Consider the following 16594-nt stretch of genomic DNA (forward strand, 5'->3'; position numbering starts at 1 on the left):
TTTTAGCTGTTTTTCACCTTTTCCTTCCCCAAAGAAATATATTTAAAGTTCAGGGAACTGTTCTTATTCTCAGCATACTTTCTCCCCACATATCTAACGCAGTGCAACTTTCCTCTCTGGCTCAGTGGCTCCAACTTCAATATTTTCTTGCAGAGTTCACTATTTAAAATGAGGTCTATGGCAGAGATGGCGGAGGGAATTAGCGGGTTAGCTGTGGTCCAGTCAATATGTTAATGCAGCCTTGTCAGCTTACCATTACATTGTCATCTGAACTGCAGCAAGCCATAACAACCCAATGTAGTGTTCCAACACCACAGCTCTTGCACATGAGACTAGCTACAAAACAACATCAAGTAGCATCTGAGTCAATTTTTCTTCCATGTGAAATCCTTCTGAGAGTTTGCTGTCAACCACTAATTTACATGCAGATGAGTAGGCAGAAGGAAATCCAGTAAGGCTGAATACAGAAAAAAATAGTATTCTGACTTCACACGTCTTGTATGAGTGGCCTGAAGTACCATATGGCCCTGACTACAGACGGAGTTGGATGCTCATGCTGCATGCAATGCATTTAGGTTCAGTCTATAAGATGGAATGAAGCTTAAAAATGCCCATTGTTTAGGAGTTTTGAAGCAGTGTTGATTTTTTTTTTTAAACAGAAGCTTCAATATTATTACTGTTCCTCATTAGCATATATTTTCTTCATTAAAAGTTTTCAAAGAAGTAAAACAGCTAATGTAGATAACTACAAAAACCCAAGAACCTACAGTTATGAAAAAACTAGCAGTAAGTGCTGGCAGTAAGTAGCCTAAGTAGTTAGTACTGATTTCCACATTATTTATACTGTAATGGCCTTTAAACAATAATTCAGTAGTGATTATGTTGTCATCTGTCTTCTAATGAAATGTTTGTCCTTACCAGCTGCACCTTGTGTTTGTTACATTATAATCATTGTTCTGAAACTTCTTAGTAACTATCAATCAACAGAACAGAAAACTAGTTTAAATATCTTTAAAGTAGTCACATTTAAAACTTCCTTTTTTTTTTTTTTTTCTTCCAAATTATTTCTTTTGCTGAAGAACCTTATGTTTTGAGTGATTGTCACATATAAATGGCAAGGTCGATCTTGGTTAGACTAAACTCAACAGCAAAACACCCACTGACTTAATTTTACCCTAGAGAAGATACGTGGGAAAGAATGTGGGAGGAGCATAAGGATTTCAGCCACAGAATGGGTTTGGAGCTTTCATATCAGTGAGAAATGGCAGATAGATCAACTGATGGTTTTTCTCAAGGTGAGGGACGGGATCTTGCTTGTAAGGAAATTACTTCATTGTTATTTCTTGCTATCCTAAGTGCAGAAATAGTGGCCAAACTGCAGGCTTCAGCCTTCTGGTGAGTCAGTTGTCTTGGTGGCCTATAGTAAATGATTGTTTGTTTAAAATATAAGAAAAATGTGAAAGCCACAGAAAAAACAAGCGCTATCAATTGCTATCAACCACTACATATTGCTAAAATCTTCCACTGAGGATAAACAAAGTCTACCAGTTACTGAATCTACAGACTGCATTCTGTTGCAGTCACCTAAGTCTGGGATTAGTTCTGTGGGAAGCAGAGCTCTACTGCTGTGCAGATGGGACACTTCGGTTTTGAATATTTTCGGTCTGGCACCTTGGTAAATTTTTCAGGACCCAGAACGGGGTTTATAGCTGCAGCTTACAGGAGAGTACATGTAATCAATATGTGTACAATGGCACTTGAGGTTTGCTGCATATCTCAAGTGTTAATGTGATGCAAGTGAGTTCAGCTACCCAAACCCACTGATCCTCCATGAAGAGAGCAAAGAGCTGTGTTGTCTCTGTGCTGTCAGGACACGGAAATTAGTTTAGACATAAATGGAAGGGATGGCATCCAGAGACTAATGAATACTGCATGTAAGCTGGCAAAAATTAAAAATAATTTCATCTCCAGAACAAAAAATGTGGTACAATTGCACTCATGACAAGCATGAATACTTTTCCACACCTACAGTCCTGTTAGAAAACAAACAACAGGCATTCTGTTCTACCATGTGCCATGGACTTCCTGGCTGGATTACTTTTTTCAGAACATGGCTGTGTTTTAAAGCTTTTCTGGATTATGAAATCAAAAGCTTTCTTCGTTTTTCTAGAGACGAACCAAAGACTGGCAAGGGGAATGTTTAGTGACAATCCGCAGAGTTTTGGAGGTGCGCTTTTCCAGATGTCTTGCTATTTCTGAACTGTCAGTAACATTTTTACTTTTTAACACTTTTAAATCACAATTTCAGTTTCACTGCAGTGGTGAACACTCCACACAAGCTGTGTTTTATAACAGTAAAAGTCACTGTTAATGCGGGGCTCTGCAGTGTGGGGCTTTTCTATGCCCAATAATACTGTGTGTGTGTGTATGTACGTGTGTGTTCAGGACATTAATGCATGAGTGGTTTTGTAAGTATTGGTCTGGATTTCAGTTCAGTTCTTGCCTGCCTTGTTGTGGTGTGAATGTTGCAGCTACTCCTGACTTACATCTCTAAATTACAGAGTTATTATCAGGCATACATATAACTTTTATACTAAGTAACTACTATAACTCTGCGTGCCATAATGATGTTAAAATTACCAGTAAAGAAGTAATCATCTTTGCATTTTGCTCACTTTAGCTCACACTGAAGAGTGTGGAAGGCCAGGTTGCTTCATGGCTTGTGTAGCAGCTATTGCAAATGCTAGGACTGACTTCCATCATCAATGCCATCACCAACTTATTACCTTGTAGTTACCTAGGCATGCTCCCAAAATCTGGCTGTTGTCTGTCCCTCTGACAATATCCTTATTGCACATGTAACAGATTATAGGTTTTTTTCCCCATAGAAAAGCACAGCCTCTCTCAAATGAAAGAAAACACACAGAGGTGTGATTTCATCGGTTGCAACTTGAGATCAGCATTATGATTTCAATGGAAAGAAGCAGCGCTCTGGACAGGTTGGTTTGGAAATACAAACGCACCTGCTAAGAGAAAGTGGCAGGAGAGGAAAAGAAGCAGCAGCAGAGCTTTCACTCAGATGGGTTCTGTGAGAGCTCCGCGTAGCCCGGCAGATGCTTGGCTTTTAAATAAGTGTTTCTGAAGCACCTTACAACAGTTTAGCTCCATCTGTGATTCAGTTTTCTCCACAGCAGCGGCCAGCCCCACCAGCTTCCTTCTGCAAGGAGAAGCATGTTCCTTTAGGCAAAATGTACTGTGAGGAGAAGCAAATTCCTCAAACTGAGCAGGCCGAGCAGCGCATTGATGACACTGCCAAGGAAAGGACAGAAGTATAGGCTATTCTTTTTAAGAAAGAAAACATTTGGTCGCAGCTAAAAGCTGAGAACACCTGAATTCAGTGTTCCACGTATGAAAGCAAGGAAATCTGGAAACCGACGCTATTTTGGGCTCACTGCATTTCGTTGGGTTTTGGGGGAGCGCTGCGTAGTAGCGACTGTGGGCAAACCACTACATAGTTCTCTGGTTGAACCATCTGTCGTGCACGCGGGACATATGCTCGCCTTACTCGTGCGGGAGCCCAGTGAAAGCCGATACAGGCGGGTCGGGCCGAGCACCGCGAGCCGCGGCAGCACCGCCCCGGGGCGCCGCCACACGCACCGGACGCCTCCGCCTATCGGTCACCTCGGTAGCCCTCCCGCAGCGCCCGGGCTGCCCCGCCGGAACAGCTCCCTGCCCGCGGCGGAGCTCCGTCCCAGTTTCCCCGGTCAAACTTTCCCAGCCGTCGGCAGCACCTGCGCGCATCTCCCGGGCGAGAGGCAGCACCGCCTCCGCGCGAAGAAATAAAGTTGCGGCTCCGAGGAGGGGACGAATCCCCTCCCGCAGGGCTCGGGCAGCCGCGGGGAGCCCTGTAGGTGGCTGTCAGCGCCTCATCCCCCCACCCCTCCCCGTGAACGCTCGGTCCCTCCCCGGGCACAGGCGCTGCCCACCCAAGGAGGCGCCCGGCGCTGCTGCCCCACTGCCGCCGCTCCGCGCACACACAGACACACAAATACGGTGCGTGCGCCTCCGGGAGTCAGCGCCTCCGCCTTCAGGTTGCTCAGACCTGAAACCTACGGGGAATCTCAGCGTTCTTGTCGCCGCTCCTGCTGGTGGAAGCGGTGAAGAGGAGAGATTTTTATTACTACTATTGTTATTATTTTTTTCCCCCTTCTCCTTATATTCAATGGATCGGAACTTGGAGTCTTTGCACCTCGGCGGTTTCGGAATATCTACATGCTGAGCCTCTTTGTTGTAGCACATCGGCTTGTTCGGTGGAACCATCCGGAGACGGCACGATGTTCCTCGCGCTGCTCTACTTGGCTCTGCCCTTAGCGGGTAAGTTGTGCGGGTGTTCTGCGCCCCGCGGAGCCGGGCGAGGGGCGTGCGGGGCCGGGTGCCCGGTGGCTGTCAGCCCACCGTTCGGACAGGAGAGTGAAGTTTCCACTACTTTGCACGGCTCTGCCTCTCGCATCGCTCAGCCGCTGCAAGCTTTGCGAGATGATAGGCTTAGCGACGTTGGGCTCCGGCAAGTCGCAGGTAAACTTTTCATTTTAATGGCAAAAGGCTGCTGTAGGGACGAGGAAGGTGGCAGCAGCCTGTGAGGGCTAGCCGCCCCAGCCTGGCAGCCCGCCCGCCGCAGGCATCCCTTGCGCCCCGAGGGGTCCGCCTCTCCGCCCGCGTCTCTGAGGGAGCGCGACGGGGGCACGGAGGAGCGGAAAGAGTTAATGTAATTTGCTTTGTTCTCATGCGAAAGCATCGGGCTGAGGAGAAAGGGAAGAAGGAGACCGTAAATTCCCGTTTTAGGATATGTGTAGCATAAGCAAAACGGTGTGGAGCCTTTAGAAAGTGACTGACGCAGAAAGGAGGCTGATATCAATCAGCGCGGATGCGTCTCTCGCGGAGCGGCCGTGCTGTTGGTGGCTGTGATGGAAATCACTGCACAGCTCGCTGAAAGTCAGGCCGAGTGCTTAACCCCGCTGTTAAACGCTGGAGCGGGAAGGGTATATGTTTCACCACAGCGGATCCGGAGAGGGATGAAGGCTCGTTCTGCCAGGCACGTTAACCCCTGTGGGTTTTCTTTCCTTTTTGCGTTTCCTCATAAATCGACCGGCAGGGTTAAGGCGTACTCTTCTTCCCTCGCGCTCCCACAGAAGCGGATCTGGCTGTGAGAAGCCCACGTGCTTTAGGCCGTGCCCGAGCTTCGCCCGTGGGCTTTATGCAGGGAAGTGCTTCGTGTTGCTCGGGCTCCTGCCCCGGAGCGCCGCTTGTGGCAGCCCCATCCCACAAAGAGAGTGTGTGTTGGTTTGTGTCTCCTCTTTCCAGACGTACTTCTGTCCGCAGAAGTCAGCGGGCTGCCCGGAGGGGACCGCCTCGACTGTGTGAAAGCCAGCGATCAATGTCTCAAGGAGCAGAGCTGTAGTACTAAGTACAGGACACTGAGGCAGTGTGTAGCCGGCAAAGAGAGCAACTTCAGCCGGGCGACAGGCCTGGAGGCGAAGGATGAATGCAAAAGCGCCATGGAGGCTCTCAAGCAGAAATCTCTGTACAACTGCCGCTGCAAGAGGGGCATGAAGAAGGAGAAAAACTGCCTGCGTATTTACTGGAGCATGTACCAGAGCTTACAGGGTACGTTGCAAAACAGAAACATTACATTCCCCCTAATGCAGCCCCTCACATCTGCAGCTAGCTGCTGCCACTGAGGCTAAGCCGGGGGTCTGACCTCGTAATTCACATTGTGCTCTTCAGCTGCAAACTGAGGACCTTTCATCCGACTCGGGAACAGCTGCTGTTCCATCTCCTGTTGTTGGGAAATCCACAATGAGGGTTTCCTCCAGGGGACCCAGCTGACCTTTCTAAACCAGAGTCAAACCAGGGCATTAGCAAGTGCAAAAGCTACAGAAACAGTTGCTTGGAGATGTTTTCCCAATATTTCAACTCCTTAATTAGGACTCACCTAACAAGATCACAGAACACTGAAACAGTAAAATGTAACATGAAGAGGAGCATTGTTTTAAAGAAAAGTTTATTGTTCCTGGTGTTTGCTAGCAATATTCCCTGGATATGCTGAGGCAGAAAAGAGAAGTTCATGCTTCCTAGAGCAGTAGAAGTGCCAGTTAGGAGGGATGTGGCAGTGACTGACTTGTGACTTCTCATTGATGTCACTGGCCGATTTCCCACAGTCTGCTGAGAATAGCGAAGTCCTTATGAAAGATATCCTTTTTGTCCCTGTTTTTGCTCTGGTCTTGGAGTTGTAGATGCTGTCCTTCATTTCCATGTGGTCCCCGCTTAACTATTTTTGTGTATCATTTGTGTTCTTCCACAAAAGGCAGTCATCCCTTTTAGTTCAGTTATCCAAGCATCTACTGGAAGGTTGTCATGAGTCGATATATATTTGTGTTCTAGCTTTCATAGTAAATTGCATGACTCTCAGGCATTTTCTGCATCATAAATAAATCTCCCTTCCAACAGTATCTTGTTAGGAATGTTTTGTTCCAAAGATGCTCATTTTTTGGCTGTTACCTGGACTGCTCTTCTATTGTTAGTGTAGTGAAGAGGAACTTTCCTGCTGGTGTACTGAGATGGGACAGATCTGATGATGTCAGACTGTCACTGCAAAACAAATAATGACCTTATTCATGGGGGAAGGAGAGAAAAGAGCCAGTGATGGGGATAAACAACTTGCTTCTTTCAGGTGTTTATATGTATAGAGAAGTAGCCACGCAGATACATTAAAGGGAATTACCTATCAAGTCTATTGCAGTTACTTCATTTGATAGTCAGCAATAAAATCTTAGCTTGAATTCTTGTTTTGAAAAAAAAAAAGAACTTTTTTTTTGTCTTTAGGAAATGACTTGCTTGAGGATTCCCCCTATGAACCAGTTAACAGCAGGCTATCAGACATATTCAGGCTAGCACCGATTGTATCAGGTAAGCAGACTTAAAATTCTTTACCTGAAACATGAGTTGAATTCTGGAACTTTCATAACTCGTGGAACAGTACCTTCTTAAGTAAAGATATGAGTTGGTGACTTTCTGGATTTAAGAAGTTCATAATATGGTTGGTTTTGTAGTAATAATTAAAGCTGAAGGAGTTCTCGGCAGGATGGCAGTTTCTTGAGTCATTCTTAACAATAAATGCTAAATGTTCCTGTAGGTGGCAATCTGATTCCCTGTGTTCCTGATTCACAAATCAGTTCCTTTTTGGGAACGTGGTCAGTGCAAATTACCTCCTGTTCGCATTCAAGAACATCAGAAGATAATCTTTCAAATGTTTTCATAAGGCAATGCTTTACAGTTTCAAACAGTTTTGTTATTTTGTGCCTTTCAGAACTTGCTCGTATTAATTACAATGTTATTCATTAATTTAATTATGCTGTTTATTTGCACTGGACTAAGTTACATTCATTTTGGATGATGTTAATTGAAACAATGAATTTGGGACATCTACAGTGGTTGAAGGTTGGAATTTAAATTCTTTTTCACAGTTTCAGAAAGTCTTCTGAGGATGGGTCTGTACTCAGGACTTTGTTTAGTTACATAAAGAAACTGAATGTGCACAATGGAATATGCATGTTCCACATATGTGCACAATGTAACATGATGTTAAGCTGTAGTTAACTGACATGGTACAGATAAGCATTAGTAGATAGCTCTTCAAAGGAAAAAAGAAAAGAATGGAGAGAATGGCTTGACCAATTTTCAGCATTGCTTGCACTTGTTAGGACCTTAAGTCTCATTAAAAGCTGGGGGATGTAGGTTGTTAAGTATTTAATGGTACAGATTTTCAAAGGCCTATAGACACATAAAATGTAGATAACTGCCCACTGGGATTTTCAGAAAGGGCTAAGTGATTTAAATAGGTGCTAGATGCCCAGGCATTTAAAAAAATTCTAAGTGCTTAATGCATCTTTAGGTATCTTAATGCCTTTGAAAATCGGCCCTTTAGTCACTTTTCAAAATGTAACTTCAGATCCAAATTGCATACAACTTTTGAGAGCATTGCCTTAGTTTGATGATCGAGTCTATTGCAGAAGTAGGGAGAAAAAGAATTTCTGAAGAAACTTCATTCATTTATTTATCACTTAAAAAACAAACAATCCAATTTAGTACAAAAGCAAGACAAAATCAGGGAAGAGGTCTTCTAGGCTGTTTTCTTAAACGAAAGGGGCAAATTCTAACCTATCTTTGCAGTGTTATACGCTACTGAAACACCCTCTGCTTTCTGTTATGTGTTAGATTGCCCATTTTCTTGCAAAGTAATTTTTTTAGTAGTGTAGTAAGTTTCTCTACTTCTTGTGTTCAGCAGCAAAGTAGGACAAGTGACTTCTTTCCTACCACAGCCACTTGGGTTGCTGGTGGTCTGCTGAGGACTCGGTCAGTGTTAATGGTACACTACAAATTACTGTTTGGTTTGATGGAAGTTTCAATCTAACAAGGATTGGAGGCCTGGATTAACAGGGAACAAACAGAAGGTGTCATACAGAGGAGAACCACCACTGTTTGGAAATATTGTCATTTTGGAGAAAAAGAGTAGCAAAAGCATTTTTCTTATCGTCATGGTTACTGCTGCATGTAACGTTCTTTAAAGCTGCCTCCTTAAGAGTTTTGCAGGGCTCTGCATACACCCCAAACAGCAGAACTGTGTAAGAGATTTGTATATCTTGATTTAAACAAACAAACAAAACCCTGTGCAAGCAATGTTGGCAGGCATTTCATAACTGCTAATACAGTTATTGCTGCTTTGAGACGTTTCTGTAGTGTTCCTTCTCATTAAAGTTACTTGGGTGTAATTAAAAGCAGAGGTTAGCCCTACTATCTCATGTAGGTTACTCTGTGGTACTGTGTGACTTGGTATATATCAAGGCTGTTGGTTCAGCTGTGCTTTTTTGTTTGTTTTCTACTTATTTTTGAGACAATATAGCAAATCATTATAATTGGCTTCTATCGTATGTGGGGTGGGAAGGAACCATTTGCCTAAGATGACTATTTTGTTACATCAATCTTTTGAATTATATATATGTCAAAAGAACAGAGGGCAGTTTTTAGAAGGAGTTAAATTTGGCCTAATTTTGTGCTGAAGGAAGTTCAAAATTGTGTCCTTCTCTTAAACAGAACCCTGTTTTCTCATTAGGTGTTGAAGCATCAGTATGTTGACTTAAAACATTATGCAGGAATATATATATATATTTTTGCTCGACTTGTTCCTAAGTTTGTAGTTTCTCTCAAGTTCCCATTAACCTAATGGGGAACAAATGATGAGGTCACAATATTAAAATGAAGCTTTGTTTTATATTTTCAAGTAGCCAAAGTTGTACTCAGACTAGTGGTTTAATTAGTCTGGAACTATAAAGACAAAGTGTTCCATACAAACTTCAAAGCAAGGTTCAACAACATTGTTTTGACTGTTGAACAAACTGAAACATATAGAAGAAAGCATAAAGATGGCTAAAACAAATATGTGCTCAGTGTTTGGTTTACATGTGAAAATGTACCCTGTGTGTTCAGAGTGCTGCCTGAACTTCCTTCCTTTCCATCTGCGCTTTAAGTTCAGGATTCAGCTCTTTCTATGAAGCCAGTCTTCTGATACCCCACATTGCCAAACCCAGGACTGAGAGCCTTTGCTGTTGAAGGGCAGGGCTGTCATATTCTTCTGATTTGGATATGTCTGATTTTTCTTTAGAAATACTGTGTCTGATGCAGCACTTCTTCCTCAAGGTTGTGAATTACTCCAGTAGGCAGCTCTTGAAATTACTGAAGACCTCTGTGTGTGTTTCAGAGAGTAACAGATTTGGGTTACTTATTGTGATGTATAAGCTTTTTGCTTAAACAGCAATTTTTGCTTAAATCTTAACAGCTTCTGAGAGGTGAAAACATTCTAAGGCCCTTGACTTCTATCACAGCTGTAGTAAAGGCAAAATCTGTTGATTGGATTTTAGAGTTGAGTTTCACACCAAATTAACGGTACATGCTTGAGTTAGTTTGTCACTTGTTAAAGCTATCTACAGCTTTTCACTACCTGGGGAACAGTTTGGTTCTTGAATTTGTATTTTATTTGACATTGACCCTAATGACTGGAAGATATCTTACTATTTTGATATCAGCTGATACAATGTAGTTGTCATCTCTGTGGCATATTTCAAGAAAATACCTTGCATGAAAACTGTGGAAATACTAACAAAATAAACGTTGCTGAAATATCGCATTCATTTCCATGCAAAGTTGAGAGTCACTGAAGCCAAATAAAAAGCCTTAAGCCTTGGCTGTGAAGTGGTGTGGACAGAATACTTAATGTTAAAATGATTTGAATATTTAGATCAAGATAATTGGGATGGCATAATGCTTCTGCCTATGGATTCATTTTTAAGTTACTTACTGAAGTACAGGCTTAATAACCCACTGTTCAGCCTTGTGTATCTTTATTTTACATCTACCATGTTAAAAAATAAATAACATACAACAAAAATCAGAGTATTTCTTTAAAAAAAAAAAACCTGAAGTTTTACTAATGTAAGAGAACTGTTGAGTCACGGCCTGAGCCACTGATTGATCACCTGGGTCAACCATGGGAGCACAGGTGAGGGCAATTCAGCTGTGTGACTGGAATTCTACACCTTATTTAGGGGCTGATAACACTGGGGAAGGATCTCTTTCTGGAGATCCCTCCTTTAAGGAGCGTTTCAGTGTGAGCTGATATCTTTGGATACGGGTGAGCATTCCTTCTTTGTTTATTCCTTTGCTATCTCACTATGGTACTGTTTCCAACTGTACGTTGGTTGACTGTACAACTAGTAATCTGTGAAGAGGTGGTTGGTTACCTGCTGCTGCTTGTGTCTTGTTGCTAGTTGTTAAAGTGCGAGACAACTAGAAATTAGTAACTCTGCCAGTATATCTTTTTAATGTAGTAAACAGTTTTTTGCAGAGTGTGTTGTATCACTAACAAATGAGAGAGAAACTGGCTTGTATGTTTGCATGTCAAAAAGGAGAGTTGCCTGATTACATATGTCTCATAAAAGGCTGTTTACTCTTGTAGGCAGTAAGTGGGAGCTTACATTTAGAAAAGGGTATCACAGAATATCCTGAGTTGTCAGGGACCCACGAAGATCACCAAGTCCAACTTCTGGCTCCACACAGGACCAGAAGTCAAACCATATTTCTGAGAGTGTTGTCCAAATGCTTCTTGGACTCTGGCCATCTTGGTGCCTTGGGGAGTGCGTTCTGGTGTATACTTTATATTTAATATGATAAATTTTTTCTAAAAGGGTGAGTTCAGTAGATAGCACAGCACACAGGGTTTCTTACTGGGGTGTCTATTTTCACATTGGAACAACTTGAGGATCTCTTAGAAATGGGTTTGGGTCTCCCTCTGGGATGCCTGTGTGGTTCAGAAGGAAGGACTGTGTTAGTGGTGTTTGCCATTCTTCTTCTGAGCCATTGGATGTCTTGTAGGCATTTTGTATCGTGGGAGTTCACAGATCAGTGTTAGCATTGGGAATGGAGGAACTGCAGTTTGAACATCAATATGGAGAAAGGCTGTTTTTCAAAATGTATTCACAGTATGCAGAGGAATAGAGCTTCCTAGTCCATCTGCTTAAGACTCTTTCATTTTCCTTACTCTCATCCCTTTTCTTTTTGCTCCTTCTATGAAACACGGGGTTCACAATGGGAAAACTCCCCATCACTGAATATTAGTACTGTCTAAAGTTTCATAACCCTGAAATTATTTTAATCAGTAATTGATTATGTTTCCCCATACACTTTCACAATTCCTGTAGTTGCTGTGTTTCAGGTAGCACGTCTCTGAACCCTCAACTGTCAAGTGGTTCTTTTTTTTTTTTTTTTTTTTTAAATTTATTAATTTATTTGCTTTACAAAAAACCCATAAAAATTTTTTTTTTTCTGTTTTTTTTTTTTGTGGGTTTTTTTTTTTTTTTCTTTTTTTCCTTACATGTATTTAGGGTATATATGTTTTACCAAAAATATAAGTTAGAGCCTTTGTCCTAGCCAAAAGAATCATTGCTTTTTCCTTTTGGAGTTTGTAGTGTGTGAATTAGTGGCTTCTGCAATGAATAAATACTGCATGACGTCCCCAATTCCAAAAGCCTGAGGCCTCTAATCCTATTCCTAAATCTGTGTGTATTTCAAATGCTACATATTTTTGTAATTTAACAGTATGTTTTATTCAGTCATTTCTATAATAATATTTGCAATGCCACATTTCTACAAAGTCAATTTAATTTACAAGATATTTAGTATCTTGATTTCTCTCAACTGTTTACAATTCTCTTATTAGCTCTTGCCTTTTATATTGCTGCATCTTTTATTTCCAAAAATGAGGTATTTCTTGTTACTTACCTTGCACATTCACCCAATTTCATAAACAATAAACCAGATCCTATTAAGTTAATAGGAGTCTTGCAATCTGATTGTGTTCCCACTGAAGTAAGCATAACACATCAAGATCTTTTTATTTGATTACGATGTATTCTGTTTCCTGTTGTAATTTTTTGGCTTAGTTCTGGTTTTCTGATGTGCAGTTGAGCCTTTTGAATCAGAAGAGTGAAAATGTATTCTTTATTTTGTGAGATGCACAGCTATATTTTCCTTTGTAAGATAATGTGCATTAATCAGAATTACAGATTTTAGAACCAATATTTAACATTGTTGTTAGAGTTATAAATCTAGTGCAAGTCTCCAGTGAGAATTAGTGTCCCTTTGCGTGTTGCAAGAAAAGAACAGAACAAAACAAACACAGGCATCTATTTTAGCTGCATTTAATAAAATTAAAACAGTTTGATAAAAATAAATCTAATATGACCATGTACAGTATTTACGTTCTTTGACATTTCTGTCTGCAGATTTTCTTTGGAGAGACAACTAGGCTGGCTTCCAGTCAGATAACAAGTTATCAAGGCTGCATAGATACTAGTTGCTGATTTCCACTTCTGCCATTTTCATAATCAGATTGGACTTCACACAAAAGAAAATCACTTTGGTGGCTGTTGGCTTGCAGGAGCTCTTTGAATTTCCTGTTTTCTACATTTCTTGAAGCTAGATCTGATTATGAGAGGGGAATTAAGTACCTTGCTGAAGTAACTGATTGACTGACTTACAGAGGCAGTGCATATGCTCTTTAACTTCAGGAGGAACGTGAACAGGCATTGAAACACCAAATAGGTATAAGCAAATATTCACATCTTGGTCCATATTTATTGCCTCAGTGAGGTTATTGGAACTTTTTTCTAATACTTTTGAAGATGTATTGGGGGTAAAGTTCTGTTTTCTTCAGGTCCTCTGCATAGCACAGCTTTGAGCAAATGTAGAGCTTGTCCCACTAGCCTGGGCAGGGCATGTCAAACCGTGTCAGCATGGCAAATGAGGTGAAATCTGTTTCATGGAAGGAGGAAGCATATGGTGATACAGCACAGAGTATTTCCACGTGAATGTTCAGTGTCCTTGAATGCTGGGTACAAGAGAGAATATGTAGGAGTCTTGAAGGAAACCTAGAGAGTGTTCTCGTGGGCAACAGAAGTGTTGTGAGACAGGCTGAAGGAGCTGGGCTTGTTGAGCCTGGAGTGGAAAAGAATCTTAGAAAACCTCTTTGTGGCCTTTCTTTACTTGAGAGGAGCTGATAATCAGGAGGGAAGCTGACTTTTTACATGATCTGATAGTGAAAGGCCAAGGGGAAATGGCTTTTGTTGCAGTTTAACCTGGCAGGTGGTTAAGCACAGCATAGTCCTTTGCTCACTCCTCCCCTTCCCTGTGAGATGGGGGAGAAAATTAAAAGAAATCAACAAAATAAAACTAGTGAATTGAGATAAAACTATTTACTAAGGCAGAGAAAAGGAAAAAGGTAATAATTATGATAAAAATGTATGTAAGAATAGATGCACAGGCAGTTTTTCACCATCCCCCAAATGATGCCCAACTATCCTCCTGAGCAGCAGAAGAGAGATGAACTCCCACACCCTTCAAAACTCCTCCTGCATGATGTCATCTGGTGTGGAATTTCCTTTGGGCCAGTTTAAGTCAATGGCCTTGGCTCTACGTGACACTGCTTGATAACAACTATGAACACTGGTGTGTTACCAGCGTTGTTTTTCTGCTAAAACCAACACATAACATAGCAGACGTTCTGTAGAAAACAATTCCATCCCAGCTGAAACCGAGACAGATTTAAACTAAAGGAGGGGAGATTTGCATTAGATGTTACGGGGAAAATTTTCCCTCAGAGGATTGTTAGGTGCTGGCATGGGCTGCCCAGAGAAGCTGTGGGTGCCCCATCCCTTTAAGTGCTTGAGGTCAGGTTGGATGTGGCCCTGGGCAGTGTGGTTTGGTGCCAGATTTAATGTTGGCAACCCTACCTATGTCGAGGGGTTGAAATGAGAAGGTCTTTAAGGTCCCTTCCAGCCCAAGCCCTTCTATGATTCTAGGACTGGTTTATAAGCATGACTAGGCATTCCACTTATAGTGCACAGTGCATCCAGCAAAGTGCTTCTTTTGTCTCAGGTAGCATTATGGAAGAGAATTGCCATCCCTTCTGTCTACATCTTCACAGAAAAGCTTCAATTATGGTGTGGTGGACCAGACATCAAATGATGAAATGCGTATGCTTTTTTGAGCAGCAAATTGCATAGCCTTCTGTTTCTCATTACAAGCCAACTTTATGGCTTGTGTAACTACCACACTACTTACAAAACAGAAGCAAATATCTGCAGGTATCTGCAGATATCCTAGCGATACTGGTGGAATTACTTTGAGAGATGGGGTGCTTTTTGATGAGGAGAGTAGCAGGGTCTGCCCACCTGTGAGAAAGGATATAGCCATTTCAAGGACTTGGTTAGCAGGAGGCGTTGTGGGCTGCAGAGGGGTGATGGGGACACAGAACTTACAAAGAGCTTCACTTTTCTGCCAGGTGTCTACAAACTGCTGTGTTGCAGGCATAATGGGTTGGACACAGCAGCCCCATTAGCATGGCATGGTGAGAGCCTCTGACAGGTCAGTGGCACTGCAGTGGTGCAACTGCTGGCAGGCCTGACCAAAGGAGATGCCAGCACCGATTAGGAGCCTCTGTATGGCAGCCTTCCTTGGTGGGTTTGTTGGTAAGCTGCATCCCTCCCATGAAATGCAGAGAACAGTGCCAAAAAGAACAGCATCCTGCAGCCTTCTGTCTCTTGATGGCACAGCAAGGTGCACATTATGGCAGGTGATTTGCACTCTGGCTCTTAACATTAGAAGTACTTTAAAACTTTATTTTTGTAACTCTCTTTGTGTTTGATTCTCAACGATAACTTTGGCAATGTTGGAAAACCCAGTGGTATCTGTCAGGAGTTGACAGTATGTTAAAAACGCTGAGAGTAAAATGCCTGTATGTGATGAAAAGAAATAAGAATTTCTGAACTGTAAGGCAGAACTTTTATGATAAGCGTCATTTGTTTCTTTTTTTAAGCTGTGCATTATATTATCTTAACCTTGGAGGAGAATGTGTTTACAGCTTTCATTTTAGAAATGCGATGAATTTGTTGACTAAACTAATTCTGTAATTATTTTATGTTAGTGTTTAGGTATTATTTTCAAGTTACTGCGTTTTCTTTGGCTGAGACTAATGAAACAGTGCTATCTATACAGTTAGGGCATCAACACAATTAAGCTATTTTCTGAATAGTTCTTCAGTTACTGCAATGCTTTGACGACAGTTTTTATGTCAGACTATTGTCCTGTGCAATCTTCACTCAGCCGAAAATTTAGCATGAAATGCATGACACAGTGTAATGGCACAGAGATAGCTCTTCCTGCATAGAAATTTGCAGAAATGATGGGTTGTAAAGAGAGTTGAAGATATCAAACAATTTGAGTAGGATCACATAAATAAAGATGCTTTTCTGCATTCAGTGGTTATATGATTTTATCACTGTCTGGTGTCCATAAAATACATCTTCCCATTAAAGTTTTGTCATGCAGCTGATGAAGTTCAAAAGTGTTAAAAGCTTCCAATCTCTTCCTTTTTAATTCTGTGCCCTAAATTCAGTATTAAAGCTCGGTTCAGCAAAGATGGTTCTTCCCCTTCCTTTTATGACAGGCTGCTCCGCTCCATGTTCTCCTGTCTGATGTTTTTTCTTTGCAATCTGCCTCTGCCCCATCCCTGCTCTCCCCATCTTTGTGCTCCAACACCTCCCCATCCTCCCCCTGCCTCTACTGAGGTGACATGTCTCCTCTTTGAAAGCTGCCCTTAAACTCTGTTTTTTCCAGCATTCTCCAAACTGTTCTCTTACCCTTCATACAAGGAGTTTGAGATGTGGACTAATAAAAGAAATTGTTCCTGAGTAATGGAACTAATAAAGACTGGCTTCCTACAAATTCGCATCATCAGTCTCCTGGATGCCCCGTTCTCTGCTCAGACAGGGCTCCTATTTTCTGTCTCTGTGCTGTCTCTCTCCCTGGATACTTACTCATCACTTCACTTGTCTTTAATTCTGTCCCACGTCTCTGGTCTCTGTGGGGCAGCAGATGTCACAGCTGGGTGGGTGTTAGGCATATGCAGAAGGGCTAGATGGATGTG

The 16594-nt window shown here is 42.0% G+C and overlaps 1 protein-coding gene across 1 annotated transcript in view; it reads left to right on the forward strand.

Annotated features, from left to right (window-relative positions):
- Positions 1 to 4097: 4097 nt before the first annotated feature.
- Positions 4098 to 16594, forward strand: part of GFRA1 (GDNF family receptor alpha 1) — a 142329-nt gene continuing 129832 nt past the window's right edge. The window contains exons 1-3 of the mRNA XM_042818718.1: positions 4098 to 4374; positions 5362 to 5664; positions 6883 to 6966. Of these exons, the coding sequence (XP_042674652.1) occupies positions 4335 to 4374; positions 5362 to 5664; positions 6883 to 6966 (427 nt within the window). The 5' untranslated portion in view covers positions 4098 to 4334. The remainder of the gene's footprint in view (positions 4375 to 5361; positions 5665 to 6882; positions 6967 to 16594) is intronic.

Source organism: Centrocercus urophasianus, unplaced genomic scaffold, assembly GCF_019232065.1.
Source record: "Centrocercus urophasianus isolate 14NV4802_14NV808 unplaced genomic scaffold, USGS_Curo_1.0 seq_17, whole genome shotgun sequence".
Taxonomy (NCBI): Eukaryota; Metazoa; Chordata; class Aves; order Galliformes; family Phasianidae; genus Centrocercus; species Centrocercus urophasianus.